Raw genomic sequence first — 14,494 nt, forward strand, 5'->3', positions numbered from 1 at the left:
GGGTCTGGGTCATGCAGAATTTTTTTTTCTAATTGACATATAGTTTACATACAGTATTGTTTTCATTTCAGGTATACAACATAGTAATTTGATATCTATTTACATTACAGTATGATCACCCTAAGACTAATTACCGTGTGTCACCATACCAAGTTATTCCCTATGCTGTACATTACACCCCACGACTAATTTACTTTATAACTGGAAGTCTGTACCTCTTAATCTCCTTCACCTACTCTACCTTCCCTCCACCTCCCCCCCTCCCCCCGGCAACCACCAATTTGTTCTTTGTATCCATGAGTCTGTTTCTGTTTTGATTTGTTTGTTTGTTTAGATTTCACAGATAAGGGAAATGATATGGTATTCTCCTTTCCCTGTCTGGTCTATTTCACTTAGCATAATACCCTCTAGATCCATCCACATTAAATAATCCCATTTACAATTACATCAAAAAGAATAAAATATCTGGAAATAATTTTAACAAAGGAGGGGAAAGATCTGCACACTGAAAACTATAAGACACTAATGAAAGAAATTGAAGATGACACAAATAAATGGAAAAACATGCCATATACATGGATTGGAAGCATTAATACAGTTAAATGTCCATACTACCCAAAGCAATCTACAGATGCAATGCAAGCCCTATTAAAATACCAAAGGCATTTTTCACAGAACTAGAACAAATAATCCTAAAATTTGTATGGAACCACAAAAGACCCCAAAAAGCCAAAGCAATCTTGAGAACAGAGACAAAAGGTCTCACACTCTCCAATTTCAAACTATACTACAAAGCTATAGTAATCAAAATAGCATGATACTGGCACGAAAACAGACACACAGATCAATGGAACACAATAGAGAGCCCAGAAATAAAGGCATGCCTATATGGTCAATTAATCTATGACAAAGGAGGCAAGAATATATAATGGGGAAAGAATAGTCTCTTCAATAAATAGCGTTGGGAAAACTGGACAGATACATGCAGAAGAATGAAACTGGACCACTATCTTACACCATACACAAAGATAAACTCAAGGACTCAAGACCTGAAACCATAAAATACCTAGAAGAAAACATAGGTAGTAAACCCTTTGACATCGGTCTTAGCAGTATTTTTTTGGATGTGTCTCCTCAGGCAAGGGCAACAAAAGCAAAAATAAGCAAATGGGACTATATCAAACTAAAATGTTTTTGCACAGCAAAAAAAAATCATCAACAAAACAGAAAGACAACCTACGAATGGGAGGATATGTTTGCAAATGCTAGATCCAATAAGGAGTTAATGTCCAAAATATAAAAGAACTCACACATGTCAATATCAAAAAGATAAATATTCCAATTAAAAAATGGGCAGGGGACCTGAGTGGACATTTTTCCAAAGAAGATATACAGATGGCCGACAGGTACACGGAAAGATGCTCAACATCACTAATCATTAGGGAAATGCAAATCAAACCCATAATCAGATATCACCTCACACCTGTCAGAATGGCTATTATCACAAAGACAACAAATAACAAGTGTTGGCCAGGATATGGAGAAAAGGGAAACTTCTTGCAGTGTTGGTGGGAATGTAAACTGGTGCAACCACTATGGAGGTTCCTCAAAAAATTAAAAATGCAACTACCATATGATCCAGCAATACCACTTCTGGGTATTTATCTGAAGAAAATGAAAACAATAACTGGAAAAGATATAAGCCCTCCTATGTTCACTGCAGCATTATTTACAACAGCCAAGATATGGAAGCAACTTAAATGTCCACTGGTAGACGAATGGATAAAGAAGATATGGCATATATACATACACAATGGAATATTATTCAGCCATAAAAAGCAATTAAATCCTGCAGTTTGGGTCATACAGAGTTTTATAAACCAGAGTAAAGGGTTGATTTTATTCCAAGTGTGATCAGAAGCTACTGGAGGGTTTTAACTAGGGCATGATCTTATTTGTGTTTGTAAGAGATCAGTGTGGCTTCTGTGAAAGGAATGTAGAAAGCGGGTAGACTAGAATGGAAGGGGTAGACACAGGAAGATCAGTTAGACTGTTGCTGTGTGAGTTTTTGCAAGTTACTTGACTTTTCTGAACCTTGATTTTACTCTCTAACAGAGATCATTCAAAAGGGTTATTGAGAGTATCAAGTGAGATAATATACGTAGAGGTCTTAGGATGATGCCTGGCATACCCAATAAACGGTAACCTGAGAGTAATAATGAAATGAGAGTTGATTTTCAGTATTACCTGGACTGGTGGTGGGTGCAGCACCACCACTTTCCCTGCGTGCTTTTGTCCCTCTCATGAACTCCCACTGAATCAGAGCATTGATCTCAGCCCTGACCTTACTCAGAAAACCTGCCATATTCATACATATCCTTTTCCGTCTGCACCCCTCCCTTGCCCCCTCTGACAGAACCGCAAGAGTCTTAAAACTGACGCACCACTTCAAAGGGGCTAACCTGTGGTTTGCAACGAATTAGCTCCAGATTGATCATCTTTTTCCTATGAAGAACCTATGACTCCTTTCTGGGACATTTCGAATACCCTGATAAATGATGACACTATTAAATAGTAATGAACTTTCTTTTTATATATTTTGTTCTGGACTTTTCCATCTTTTCCTCAAATGAAGAGTCAACACCATAAAAGGAGAAAACAACAAAGCACAGTATTAAATGCAGCGATTGGTCACAGGACGCATTCCCTGGCAGGGGCCAATGTTACATGGGCCCGACCACAGCCAGGTGCCTGTGGGTCAGCACCAACCTGCTGAACCTCAGGACTGGGCCTCTGACGGCCTGAAGGGAAGCCTCACGTAAGCTCTTTCCTCTACAGACAGCAGTTGGGAAGCACTAGAGCTGGTCCAAAGGAATTTCCTGAAGGAATCCCAAGGTGACAGGATAAAAAAGTCTGAGATAGCAGGGAGGTGGAGGACAAAGTGTTAGTGGTGACGACCAACTTCCTCCACGACCCTCTTCATCATCCTTATTGATGAGGTGCCTGGCCCAGAGACAGAGTACCTCAGACAACTGGGCCTCCTGAGAGCCAGGGCCACTCGCTCTGCCTGGGCCCCTGCTCTGACTCTTGGGAACCTTGGAAGGTCCACTGACAGATGTATCTCTATCCTAGACGTTAGGCCCAGATTAGGGGGTCAGCCCTGCTCTGATCGCTCATTTCTGCAATGATACAGAGCACGTGATAACAGATTATGTTCTGCCATCAGCAGACCTCTGTTTCTTACCAGACAGAGGCACAACTTTGTAGCACGTGTCTGGCTTGGAATCCTGGCTCTGAGACTTAGCAGCTCTCAGGCTTTGGGAGCATTACCTGCCTGTGCCTCAGCCTCATCTGAAAAAGGAACCAATAATAGAACCTACCTCATAGAATCACTATGAGGAGCAAAGCATTTGCCAAGGAAACACAGTCAATGCCATAAAATGCCATGTAAGCATTTGTTTTAAAAAAAAACAAACAGGGGCCAGCCCCGTGGCTGAGTGGTTAAGTTCGCACGCTCTACTTCAGTGACCCAGGTTTTTGCCAGTTCGGATCCTGGGCGCAGACCTGGCACCACTCATCAGGCCATGCTGAGGCAGCGTCCCACATAGCACAACCAGAGGGATCTACAACTAGAATATACAACTATGCACTGGGGGCCTTTGGGGAGAAGAAGAAGAAGGAAAAAACCCAAACAAACAAATAGACAATATGCAGCTGAAAAGAAAAAAAAAAGTAAGGATAAACAGTAATAAGATGAAGGGAAGAAGAAACAGGAAAGAATGGTAATAATTTAAGCCAGATAGAATAAATACCGTTAGGACTTTTCCATCTTTTAATCTCCCCCATCATGGGTAATTAAATGGGCCTACTTTCCTCAGTAAGGAATGGATTGCAGCTTGCTTGAGAGAGGGAGGGAGAGAGTGAGAGAGGGGGTGGGGAGGGAGGGATGCAGGAAGGGAGGGCAGAAGAGCGTGAAGACAATGGCCTGAAACCAGAAAAGCCTGATAAAATTCGTTGTCAGTCTGTGCACCTAAGAATTTGTTTTGCTACTTTTCTTTAGTTTCCAATCTGCTGAACAAGCATCAAATAAGATTGCTTTGAGAAACGGACATAAAAATGTTCTCTGAGCAGAGGAAGTAGTAGTAACAGAACAACACTGATTTGGGTATTTTATTCTACTTAGGTCAGCAATTATATTTTAGTTTGACTCACCTTCCCAGCACCTTCTAGTTTTTTCTTATCTTTCAGTGCTTGTCCAGACAACATTTTCATTTCAACAACTCCTGCTATTGCAATGATGGGTACAATAGCTAAGAGTAAAAGTGTCAATTGCCAGCCATAGATGAAAGATATTATAATGCCTGTCCCAAGATTTGCTATATTCTGGGTAATTACAGCAAGCCTGGAACCTATAGCCTGCAAAATAAACAAACAGAACAAGTTAGAGGGACACTTTCATGTTATCGTTAAAATCGATGCTTGATTTTCTTAAGGATTATGATAGTTCAGCTTTATGAAAATCTATTATCTTCTCAGTTATGAAATGAAAAGTAAAGGTTTACTTGTAAGTTTATTTGGTTTCTAAAATGAAGATTTCCATGACTTCAGAATAAATATTGAAAGTAGAAGATCAATAATTCAGAGCTCAGCTGTGTTCTGATTTTTCAATACCAAGAAAAACATTTTTTTTTTCTGCTTTATCTCCCCAAACAGTTTCCCCAAACAGTACACAGTTGTATATTTTAGTTGCAGGCCCTTCTAGTTGTGGTATGTGGGACGCCACCTCAATGTGGCCTGATGAGCGGTGCCATGTCCGCGCCCAGGATCCAAACCAGCAAAACCCTGGGCCACCGCAGCAGAGCGTGTGAACTTAACCACTCGGCCACGGGGCTGGCCCCAAGAAAATTTTCATTAATCAATGAAACAATGATCACTAAAGCAAGCTCTGCTAATTAGCAAGATAAAAGAGTCTGACAATTATATTAAACTGGGAATGATGAAAATTTCCAATGTTAGATGCATAACTACTCATAATTTAAGGCAAATATTTGTCTATAAGGATATTCAAATATATCTTGGCCTATTTGAGATGCTTATTGTGTTTAATTTAACCTGCACTTGATCTGGAAAAAGTACATAGAGCTTAAAGACGTGGAATTTAATTTAGGATGTTACGCAGGCATCGGAACTTTCAGTTTGAAGACCAGAGGGAGCCTGAAGCATGAGTTTCAGAGCATACAGGGCTGTCCAACTCTACAGCCAGAAGTCAAACTGAAAAGTCAATTCAGCCCACTACTCTCTACTTCTCTCCTCTACCGTGGATACACCTCATGACCTTAAGCCATTCCAACTTCCTGCTCTGGCCCCCAGATTTGCTTTCTCTACAAAGAACCCATGTTTTCTCTACTCCCCAAATGTTCTCTGTCTCAGGTAAAGATTATGATGGAGTACAGTCTAGAATGGTCACTGCCAACCTCTGTGACTTTGAACAAATTTCTCCCAACCCCCAAAATGAGCAGGCATATTGATTAATAACTAAAGCTTCTCTCAGCTCTAAATTTTACTACAGAATCCTTTACAACCCCTGGTACCCCAATATCGACCCTCTGAAATCCTTCACCACCTATGTAATATAAATACTAGACCAGTAATTAAACGGAAAAGCTGCTACAACTACCAGTAGCCTCTATACATTAAATTCCATACCAGGGAATTGCACCTGGGCTGAAAGACATAGAGTACCTAACAGAACTTGTATTTTTTATCTGATGCAGTCACTGAGCTTATATGAGAGGGATGCTCTGCTGAATTTGGTGTAAGGCAAAGAGTGGAGCAGCCTTCAAAGCCAGCTCTCTGTAATTGCACATTTTTCTATTGGAAAGTCAAAGGTTACAACCTGGAGAGAGTCTGCAGCACAGAGACAATGTAGAAGCCCACTCTCAGTATCTGCATGTCCTACTGAGAACTCGTTCTCCACAGCAACTGACAGAGAGAACCACTCAGAACATCCCCCAAGTTCACAGCACATGAGTTACCACGGACATATAAATGTTCAGCCTTGGAAGGCAGTCAAGGCCACAGAAAGAAGCAAAATGGATCAAAGATGACAAATTCTCCTTTGACATACCTGAAAGGTGAATTAAAAGATCTAGAACCTTAGGCTGGGGGAAGATTAGGCTCCTTGGCATAACTTGATTTAGCACTTCAGGTGACATCGCACTGGTTACCGTTTCATATTCTCAAGACTAACACTCACGGTCCCAAGGCTACTCGTCATACGGAGTGGGAATCTAGAGCTCTGAGGATCACCACGAACGAGAGGGCACGGAGTGGTAGTAGCCAGAGAGTTTTTATTGCAAACAGTAGGGCTGAGGGGAGGTGACACTCAAACCACAGCGCAAGTGTGAAGCAAGGTCAGACAAAAATGATTTAACACTCAAACCCCACGAAGGCTCTCCTCACAATCTCCCCATCCCACCGTACTCCACGTATTAGTACGTCACTTCCTCTCCGACTCATTTTTCTCTCCACCTTTCCCTGCTTCTCCCTCTCCTGATATTTATTTCCTCCTCAAAACACCACCATATCACTTGAAATCTAATTCTGAAATATTTGTGCTTATTGAAAAAAAGCATAGTTCCTGAACCTCCTTTTGAAATTAGGAACACTTAACTTCATCTGTCCCTCAACCACCATCTCCCAGAAAAGAAATTTAAAAAATACAGTTTCTTTGGATTTCTATATGGCTCTCATTTGCTTTTTTCTCTGCAGAATTCTAGTCCTAATACAAAAAAACCCACAGTTTCATAGGCAAAATATTGAGATATATTTTCTTCTGATTTATGTTTTGCAAGATTAAGCTACTGACTCAAAAATACATCTGAGAAAATGTTTCATTGATAGTGTAATTAAATATGAAAAAAATTTAACCTAGATAAACATTCTCATTAACCATACACACACAAACTTGAGTCAGGCCTGCCTTGGGTGACAATGATTTGTGACAGCACAGCTTCCCTCAGATATTTTTATATTTAAAAAATTAATTATAGGGCCAGCCCTGTGGCCTAGTGGTTAAGTTCGGCACCCTCCACTCAGGAGGCCCAGGTTTGGTTCCCAGGTGTGGACCTACACCACTTGTCTATCAGTGGCCATGCTATGACAGCAGCTCACATACAAAATAGAGAAAGATTGGCAATAGATGTTAGCTCAGAGTGAATCTTCCTCGGCAAAAAAAAAAGAAAAGAAATTAATTACACCACTTCCTATTGTGGAATAGACAGATATGCACATATATATGTGGTATATATATATATGTGGCATATGTATATGTGTGTACATATTTATACACATACACATATATCCCCATCATGAACAGGTCAGCTGGTGATGTACAGCGGATACATCTGTCCTCTCTCAGCCAATTTGTGGTAACAACTATACTGTGCTTTCCTAGTTCCGAGAGCACTCACCAATCTGCTTGCTTCCTCTTCCCTAGTCTGTCTTTTTTAGCCTCTGTTTTAAGTTCTGGAGGATGGTTCTGACTCAGAGTGGCTCACACAAGGTGTGCAGGTGTCCGTGCTAGTGGGCCATGAAAGAGCGAGTTTGAGGTGCCTTTGAGAAAACCAGTGAAAAGCAGACGGCTGACGGCAAGAGGAAATTAGGAGTTCCTGGACATGGCCAACGGCCTCAAAGACAACACAGTATAGGGAAAGGATTGACCACCAATTTTACAAATATAGGAAAGCACTGCAGCTAACGCAGGCCATAACTCCAGAGAAATGTAAGGGAGGGAAGGACTGCCAGCACAGAATGCCCGGACTACATCTGCTCAGGGTTCAGCTGCAAGGGACTGAGTTAGTCTTTCCTCTAGGGTCCTGTCCCCAACATCAAATGGGATACGGGATGTGTGTGTCTGTGAAAGCACATGAGTACATATGACAAGGTCTCTGTGAAAGGTATGCTAAAGTTACGGCAGCTCGCTTTAGCTAAGGAATACAGGATTTAGAAAACTTGAAGATAATTTGTTCACAGTGATCACTATTCACAAAAAAAGCCTCCTCCAGGAAGCTAGCAAAATGAATTTACCCCAAGCTTGCTGATTGAGTCTCATGTCAATTTAAGTAAAAGATAAAATAGAAACTAATACTTTATATCTTCCACCTACTGCCCATTTCTCTGCCCCATTTAATCAGAAAATCCTTTAACCATTTGTCCATGCTTCTTTGGCTATCTTCAGTCTGATGGATTTAAAAGCCACCAATGTACTGAAAAATCTCCAAATGCATTATTTCCAGACCAGAGTTCTCTGCTAACCTCCAGACTCGCAAAGCCACCTGCCTTCTCAACATCTCCATTTGGACATCTAATGTGGGCATCTCACACTTGCTGTGTTCTAAATAGAACTCTCGATTCTCCTCCAAATCTGCTCTTTCAACAGGCTTCCCAGGTTCCTTAAAAAGCAACTCCATTTTTTCAGCTGTGCAGGCCAAACACTTTGGAGTCATTCCTAAATCTCCTTTCTCTCATCTCCCACATCCAACAACCAACAAGTTCTTTTGGCTGTACCTTCTGAATATGATTGCTTTTTGTCACCTTCACTATGACCATTCTAGTCTAAAACACTATCATCCCTTCCCTAGATTATTGTAATAGACTCCCTGCCTCCACCCTTGCCCCCTTCAGCCTATGCACACAGCAGCCTTTAAAAATTTCAGACCATGTCACTCCTGTGTTCAAAACTCTACAACACTTGAGACAATTTCCCATCTAATTCCAGGTGTAATGCTGACCTCAACTCTTATGACTCTTCCTTTCACTCACTTTACTCCAGCCACACTACCCTCCTTCTGTTTCGGGAACAGTGGTGAAAATGCTGCAGCCTCAGGGCCTTTGCACTTGCTGGTTCTTCTCTTTTGGACACTGCTCTCTAAACATCTACAGGGCTGGCACCTTTCCTTCCTTCAGGCCTCTTGCATATATCACCATAGCATTGAGGCCTTCCTTCCCTGGCAAGCAGCAAGTTCCTTTTTCTTCTCCAGGACTTAGGACTTAGGACGATCTGGCATACCACGTAGACTCCACAGAGCAGGCTTGTTGTCTGATTTAGCAAGTTCAAAGTCATTTCAGTAAGTGCACATTCTGTTTGGTTAGGTTCTAAACAACTTGATCTAAACCTTAATTTTTGTTGATTTGTTTAGTTTAAGCAAAGAATTCTATATTAAAATAACAATTCCTAAGATTTATATTGCAACTGTACAACTCTGTGTATGCTTCCACATTCATAACCTAATTTATTCTTACAGAAGCCCCATATATTAGACAGAAGGAATGTTATTACAGTACTACCTTATAAACAGCTGTAGTCGTAGAAGAAGAAATAGTCACTTCATCCACGAATCAAAAACTCCTGGTTCAACAGTTTCTAGTTACGTCAATTAGAGATTCACGTAGTAGCAAACTTTAAGCTTCAGTCTGATAAAGCTGTTTCCTCTACCTTTGCTTTAATTTTTTCATGTGCTTTTTCATTTCTTTCAACCTTCTTTTAGATTCTTCTCCCTGTCTTCTGAACTGTAGTGCCCCTAAACTTGCTTACAGCAGCTACACATTCTTTTCCCAGTAGCAATTACAATTTTCAGTTGATTAACTGAACATTAAAACAGTCTGATCCTGATGAGGATCAAGGCAGCCCCAGGGAGAGAAGTCCAAGGCATCCTGCCCTACACACCGATCTATATCATCCTCCGGGAAGCATAGGATGTCCTGACGTGATCTGATCTGATTCTTATCTAAAGTTATAGGACTACCCAATAACCAGACCCCACCTACACTGCTACCATTTTAACGATTTTTTTTTTCACGATCGTCCCTTTGTCTTGTAAAGAAATAACTCACATACCTATGCCGTATAAATTTAGCTCTAACCCTTAACACATGGCAGCTCTTACTGCCCATGGGTCCTGTCCCCATGCTACTCCATGCTATTCTCTGAATAAAAGAGCACTACTGCCAGACCTTGAGAGTCCAAAAATCTTTTGACTCCTTGACTCACGGAGCCCGCATCAATCCTACATGACATGCTGATAAATACTTCCTTTTCTAAATAGTTATCCTTCCATGTGTATTTTGTTAATAGCATGAATAACAAATAACAAAAGAAAACCTGTAAATTATCTATACACTATAAAGTATATGATGCTTAAGTAGTTAACATTTTTGCTGTAAGGCACAGGATAAATGGTTAAGTATTTAATATTTTAATGATGACGAGGACTAGCACCCGTAATGAGAAAATTAGTTTCATGCTGAGATTCAAAATGGCCAATTGAGACAAACACCAGCACAAAGGAGGCACATACCCCTTTAACTTGACCAGCATCGTTGGCAAGCCTGGTAGTCAATGCTCCAGTGGTGTTTTTAGGATTGTCGAACCAGCTCACATCCTGTGGCAGAGAAAAGGATTTTATGATCTTAAAGCCCTATTTATGAAACTCATGGTGCCGAGGGCAGTGACAGGGTCAGTTCTGTTTATCACTTGTATCTCCTGCATTTAGCCCTCAGGATGTGACACTCAACAGAGAAAGAAGGGACTTAACAGACAAACACATAAATAATTTCACTTGTCAAAAACTATTTTCAGTGTTGTCTAAATGTGATTTCTAAGTGTTGGATCTATACAACAGTGAACAAAAATGACAAAATTGCTGCTCTCATAAAGCCTAGATTCTAAAGACAGAAGCCACAAGTAAATAAATATATACCATGCCAGGTGGTAATACATGCTATGAAGAAAAATAGAACAGGATAAGAAGAAAAAAGCAAAGAAACACACTATGTTATAGATTGGGGAGGGGACAGAGAAAGCCTCTCTAAGGTGACATGTCAGCGGAAAACTGAATGAAGAAAGGGATGAGAATATCTGAGAGAAGGAAGAAACAGCACATGCAAAGGCCCTGAGGCAAAGGCATACTTGCTTTGTTCATGCACTGGCAAGAAAACCTCAAGGGCTGCCACTAACCTTAAAAGCACCCTTGTGTGAGTTTGTAAAAGCTGCCTCTTCCTCTGAAAAGGTTTCCATTCTCACTTAGCTCTCCCACTCCTCCACTCTCATATGTATCCTTATGCAGTAAGCCAATGTGTATACATTAGACTGTGTATTGAAAAAGAGGTGAAACTATAGGAGATGAGCTCTGAGAGGCAACGGGGGCCACATCATTTATGACCTTAAAAGCAACTGTAAGGATTCCAGATTTTACCCTGAGGGATATGGGTAAATTTCAGCAGGTTTTGGGCAGAGGGATGTTTTCACTTATATTTTAGAAGAGTGGCTGTGGTTCCTGGGAGTGAACCTACTGGATTGGGATAAGGATGGAGGCAGCAAAATCAGTTAGGAGATTATAGTAATATTAAACAGAAAGAGAGGAATCAAGGATGACTCCAGGGTTTTTAGCCTACACAGCCGGTAGAATGGAGCTGCCATTTACTGATCTAGGAGAAGACCAGGAAAGGAATAAGGCCTGTGGGGAGGGGACAGTCACAAGTTCAATTGTGGAAATGTTAAGTATATATGCTTGTCAGACATCTAAATAGAGAAGTTGAATAAGCTGTTAAATAACTGCAGTCCAGGGCAAAACAAATAAATTGGGTTAAAAAACTCAACCAAAGAAATCTACATTGAAATTTAACATTCAACATAAAATAGGATTTTCATTGGAAAGCCACTTACATTTTTAAAACAAATACTAAAAAGATTGTGAGTTTGAAGTATGAATTTATGTCTGCTACAAAAAGAACTATGTTCCTAAGAATTTATCTGAACTGGTGATTTGCATTAAAGCAATATCTATCATTTTTCCCTCAAAATATTTAAGAAAAAACAAAGCATTATACTTTATTATACTATGTATCAATTTGCTTTTAAAAATTGTTAAGCACTTAAGTGCCTCCTCCACTGGAATATAACTTCCTTAAAGACAGGGACCATTCAGGTCTGAATGCCTTACAACACTTAGCACTATGCTTTGTAAGCAGAAGGCACTTAACGTGATGGCCGGAGTTAATAATTAACGGAGAAGGCATTACACAAACCATCAGGTCAGCTTCCAAAGAATACCGGATCTAGGAGTTGGCGTGGAGGCTGATGGGGTAAAGGGGCATTTGGCCCAAGACCAAGGTCAGCCCCAAGCCTAAGTGGAATCTGCATTAATACGATTTGACTGAGGGTCCCAGGACACAGCCCTCTACCAAACAGTGCTCTCTCACTCACTAGATTCAATCCTGGGTCTGTCACTCACCAGCTAGCAAGTTCCATAAATATGTCTTTTTTCTAAGTGGTGGTGGTAGGAGCGGGAAAGGATTGAGGAACTGAAGACAGCTTGGAAAATGTGAATGTCATCTAGAAATCCTAATACAGCAAACATGCTTCTCAGCGAGGGTTCAGTCACCCCTGCCACGTCCAGGGAATCCTTCTGGAGCATCATTTTATTCACTGCCAAGTGATTAGTGATTTTAAAATGGAAAGACACAAAGTCACATACAAAATTCTTATTATTGTTAAAGCAACTTTCCCCTTTGACCTGGGCTGCTTTGGGTTACATTCCCAGAATCCTTCCTTCTCCTTTCCCCAGGGCAACATTCACATCTGCCTGTTGTTAGGGTTTTGAAGGTGTAAAATGAGAGGCATTCCATAAGTCCTTATCAGCTAGTAACAATGCAGCCTGAGTGAGGAAATCAGTCTAGCCCCAGCAGAGAAACTGGGTCCTGGGGATGAATTTTTATTTGTGGAAAGAAAGGGTACAAAGGCCATCTCTTGGTGGGAAGAAACACAAGTGTCCTGGGTTTCCCAGGGGAAAGAAGGAAAGGAAGAGAGGACGGGGATGAGGGGTACTAAAGATGGCTTCTGCCTACAGCTGAGACAAAGGCCAGAGGTGAGCCTGCTCTGGAGACTCTGTCTGTTTCCAGTTATTCGTTCCTTATGCCCACCCACAGCCCACAGACAGCAGGGCCTCTGAACCTGACCTGGGGTGCAGTTCAGCTGCATCTCTGAGATGAGACTGAGGGAAGATCAATCCAGGAATTCACTCCGAGTAACCTGTCAGCGCTCCCACTTTCTGAGACCACAGGGCCCATGTGTGGAGTTCTGCACAGCCCGGGGCACAATCCTCAACAGACATACCTGTCTCAGCATGGATCTGAAAACCAGGTATCGGAGCCGCTTGGTGAGGATCTCTCCAGCTTTGCCAAATGTGTAGCCCTGGGAAGAGCAAGAACATGCCACAAGGAAGAAGACTTGTCAGAGACTCAGCCAAGGATTACACAAAAGGAGGGGGACTTGATGTCATTGCTAAAGCAGGACACTAGACAAAGTCAGGAGCTGATTTCAAGGGCTGCCTGTGTTTCGGTGACTGTGCACTCTGGGGCACAGCCGCACTGGGGCACAGCCAGGAGAGCCCAGTTTTGAAATTCATACTGCCACTCCCCAGCTAGCTGGCAGGCCGATGGGGGATTTATTAGGATATGTGCTTCTTTGTCCTCCACTCTCATCCCTGCTCATTTCTCCCAGTGAACCAGGCAGGGTCTGTCACTCAGGAAGCTAGAGTTGTTCCCAAAGCAGGGGGCACTCTAAACAGTGTGGCAATATTACGTATCATCCAAACCAGGGCACTTTTGAGAGTGCAAAGGAGTGCTATTAACAATTTCACCAGGACCTGGGGTGTCACCTAGGAAAAGGGGAATATACAGTCACCCCAGCCATAAAGGGTGCAGAGAACAAAGAGATCATGTTCTTAGTCTCCAAGTTTAAAAAAGCCAAAGTTGAGGAGCAATGCTCCCCTTTTTTCTGGAGCTCTGGGAAGAGGCACACAATGGCATGAGGAAAGGAGAGTGGAAATGGCTGGGTGGTGCGTCAGAAGAGCAGAGGGCCTAATAACAGGCTCAAGGCTCCTGCAGAATCAGAGGAGTGAAGGAGGGCACCCGCCTCTCCTCTGTGCTCCCCAGGAGCGTGTTGGAGGTTATTGAGAGGGAGGGAAGAAACACATGCAAAGAGCACATAGTTATAACTTGTATGTAGAGTGTTACATCTATGACAGCAAGGTCAAATTCCCCACTGAGACTTTAAGTACTTAGTAATGAGAGAGCTCAGTCTTTTTCCATTTCTACCTCCTACAATGTCAAGAAAAATGTTCTGTTTATTAAAAAAAATCAGTACATGGTTACCACATGTTAAATAAAGTGACCTATTGAGAACTTTATCTTAAAAACATACATGTGGCTAATCATTCATTCATTCAATAAGCAATTGCGTGTTTGCTGCTGCCCCACACAGGCCTGGGAACTTATTCAAATGACCTCTTTTAATCATCAAGAGGCAGGTGCCATTATCCCTATTTTACAGATGAGCAAACTGAGGCTCAGACAATATAACCTCCTTATTTGCCCAAGGACACAAAATTAGCAACTGGTTCAACTTGTTCTCAACCCCAGGTCTCACACCAAA

The 14,494-nt window shown here is 41.6% G+C and overlaps 1 protein-coding gene across 1 annotated transcript in view; it reads right to left on the bottom strand.

The window, feature by feature from the left end:
- Positions 1-14,494, bottom strand: part of ABCB1 (ATP binding cassette subfamily B member 1) — a 197,270-nt gene that overhangs the window by 17,710 nt on the left and 165,066 nt on the right. Inside the window, exons 20-22 of the mRNA XM_014739171.3 lie at positions 13,175-13,252; positions 10,359-10,442; positions 4,213-4,416 (exon numbers count right to left, since the gene is read on the bottom strand). Of these exons, the coding sequence (XP_014594657.2) occupies positions 4,213-4,416; positions 10,359-10,442; positions 13,175-13,252 (366 nt within the window). The remainder of the gene's footprint in view (positions 1-4,212; positions 4,417-10,358; positions 10,443-13,174; positions 13,253-14,494) is intronic.

The sequence above is a fragment of the Equus caballus genome, chromosome 4, assembly GCF_041296265.1.
Source record: "Equus caballus isolate H_3958 breed thoroughbred chromosome 4, TB-T2T, whole genome shotgun sequence".
Lineage (NCBI taxonomy): Eukaryota > Metazoa > Chordata > Mammalia > Perissodactyla > Equidae > Equus > Equus caballus.